Source organism: Nothoprocta perdicaria, unplaced genomic scaffold (assembly GCF_003342845.1).
Source record: "Nothoprocta perdicaria isolate Ctin4 unplaced genomic scaffold, notPer1 scaffold_541, whole genome shotgun sequence".
Classification (NCBI taxonomy): Eukaryota; Metazoa; Chordata; class Aves; order Tinamiformes; family Tinamidae; genus Nothoprocta; species Nothoprocta perdicaria.
In genome coordinates this window covers 47268-49453 of record NW_020455801.1, presented here as the reverse complement: position 1 = coordinate 49453, position 2186 = coordinate 47268, and the positions used below count along the sequence as shown (strand labels likewise).

Sequence of the window (2186 nt, the reverse complement as noted above, 5' to 3'; positions counted from 1 at the left end):
ATTTTGGGCAGGGAGGATGTGGAGAGCACCAGGTCGGTGAAGGCCAGCATGGCCACCAAGAGGTACATGGGCTCGTGCAGACTGGGCACGCTCTTGATGAAGACGAGCAGGGCCGTGTTGCCCAGCACGGCAATRGCGTAGAGAATGCTGAAGGGGAAGGCGATCCAGAACTGCTCCTGCTCCAGCCCAGGGATGCCGAGCAGCACGAAAGAAGGATGCTGGGCGAAGGCACTGGTGTTCAGAGACGACATGGAACACTGTTTGCCTGTCTATTCTAAGATTTCTTACGTGTTTAAGTGCCATTAAAAAAAAAAAAAAAAAAAAAAAAAAGATTAAGATTAAGGGTACACTCTAGAGTAGATGCTCACAGTGCTAAACACAAAACAGACAATCTATGTACTCAAAACTCCCACACAGGCAGACAACCCTCTAACAGCTCCTCACCTTAATCCAGGAGAGCACTTCTGAAGCAAGTGTCCTGCCAATTTGTTTTCAGTTTTATTTCACAGTGTTTTATTTCACATTATGGGTCCTTCTGGAGCATACAGCCTGGATTTGTCTGGGAGGGAACAAAATTGGATGATTTCTGCAGGAGTACACCTGGTCCTCTCCAGTCTTCAAAGAGTGTCCAAGAGACCAGACTAAACCTGTTCCAAAGTAAGCCTTCTTGAAATGCATATTGTGGGGATATGAGGTTATAAGCACCAGCTGTGTATCTCTAGGGAAGTCTTTTTTTGAGCTGCAATGCTTGCTGCTATAAACAGCAGCAAGAAATATTTGGCATGGTCAAGAAACATCAGATCTCAGTAGGAAACACTGAGCCAGTGCCATGTTCTTCTGGCAATTTCCCTACAAATGTAGGCTCTCAGGATGTTCCTTTTCCCCCGCTACACAAAGACAGAGCTCACTGAGCCTGTGCGTCTTGTTTAGCTCATCCTTTTGCGCTCAGAACTAGGGTAAAAAAGAAGGTTCCTTAAAAAATCCAAACCTGACACACAGATTAAACCAAAACTCCTGACCTTACAAGATCCTTCAGAAGTCTTCCTGAGACTAACACCTTCTGCATCAAGACCTTCAGAGGGAATGGCAGATCTAGGGGTGGAGGAGCAGTGGAGGCTGTTTCTCTAGCCTTAGAAATGCTCACAGCTCGGGGATCACATGCAGCCTAGGAGGAAATTTTTAGTTTCATAGTTGTGAACATCATAGGAGTGGGAATTCCTCATATTTTCCTTTATTCTGCCTCCTTCTTCTCAGCTTCCTCCAGGAGTTCAGCCTCACTTAGTGCTTCATCCTTCCGCAGAGGGCACCAGGAATGTGGATGTAATTCCCAGGCCAAAGCAGTATGCAAAGCAGGACACTTGCCTTGGAGCTTTGCTGTCTGCGGGCTATTGCAAAGCTTGCAGAGGGTACCGCAGAAGGGCAAACTACTGCCCTAACCTTAAATACTCACCTGCCTCCGGCAAGTTTCCAGGCAGGGAAGCTGCACGGTGAAGCCCAGGAGATGTTTATGCATCTGGGAGATAAAACCCAGCAGGAGCTCTGCCTTTCTTCTACTTAACATGTAATTGGAGAAAGAGAGAGAGAAATCAACAATTTTTAACCCATTCACTGCTGATGAGCTCACCGACAGTTACATTCTGCTTGGTTTGATTTCTGTTTTCTTGTAGTTTACATATTTGGAGGAGACTCTAGGGCAATGACTCTGTTCAAGATTAAATCATAGAACTGTTTTTTTTTAAAATAAATCCTTTAGTAAATTTAAGTCAATTTATGAAACCCTCTCAAACAGTAGTAATGTAGACTTTTTGTTTTACTTTTCATCTACTAGCAAGGGGGGAATTTTCATCTACTTTAAGGGGGGAATCAGTCCCCATCAGATGCAGACACAGATGCAGACACAGAAGTGTATAGAGGTCTAAAAGCAGGTCTAGGAGCCTATCATGTGTTTGTTGAATTATTTCCACAGCTTTCCACATGCTGCACCTCCTTTTGCTGGTTTTGTGGTGTTCACTGCATAATCTCTCTGCCAAATCTTTTGCAATGACATTTTCAATCAAAAAGCAAGTTTTGCAAATATAAATAAAACTCGTTCTTAGGGCCACCATATCAACCTCCAGTGCAGCCTATGGAACAGTCTGGGACCACAGAAATTTCACCAGGGTTAAGAAGCATGAAGCAATGGCAGA

At 44.4% G+C, this 2186-nt stretch overlaps 1 protein-coding gene across 1 annotated transcript in view; it reads right to left on the bottom strand.

The window, feature by feature from the left end:
* The window catches only part of LOC112955188 (olfactory receptor 52E4-like), a 985-nt gene extending 734 nt beyond the window's left edge, over positions 1-251 (bottom strand). The window contains exon 1 of the mRNA XM_026048464.1: positions 9-251. Within this exon, the coding sequence (XP_025904249.1) occupies positions 9-251 (243 nt within the window). The remainder of the gene's footprint in view (positions 1-8) is intronic.
* Positions 252-2186: the final 1935 nt, after the last annotated feature.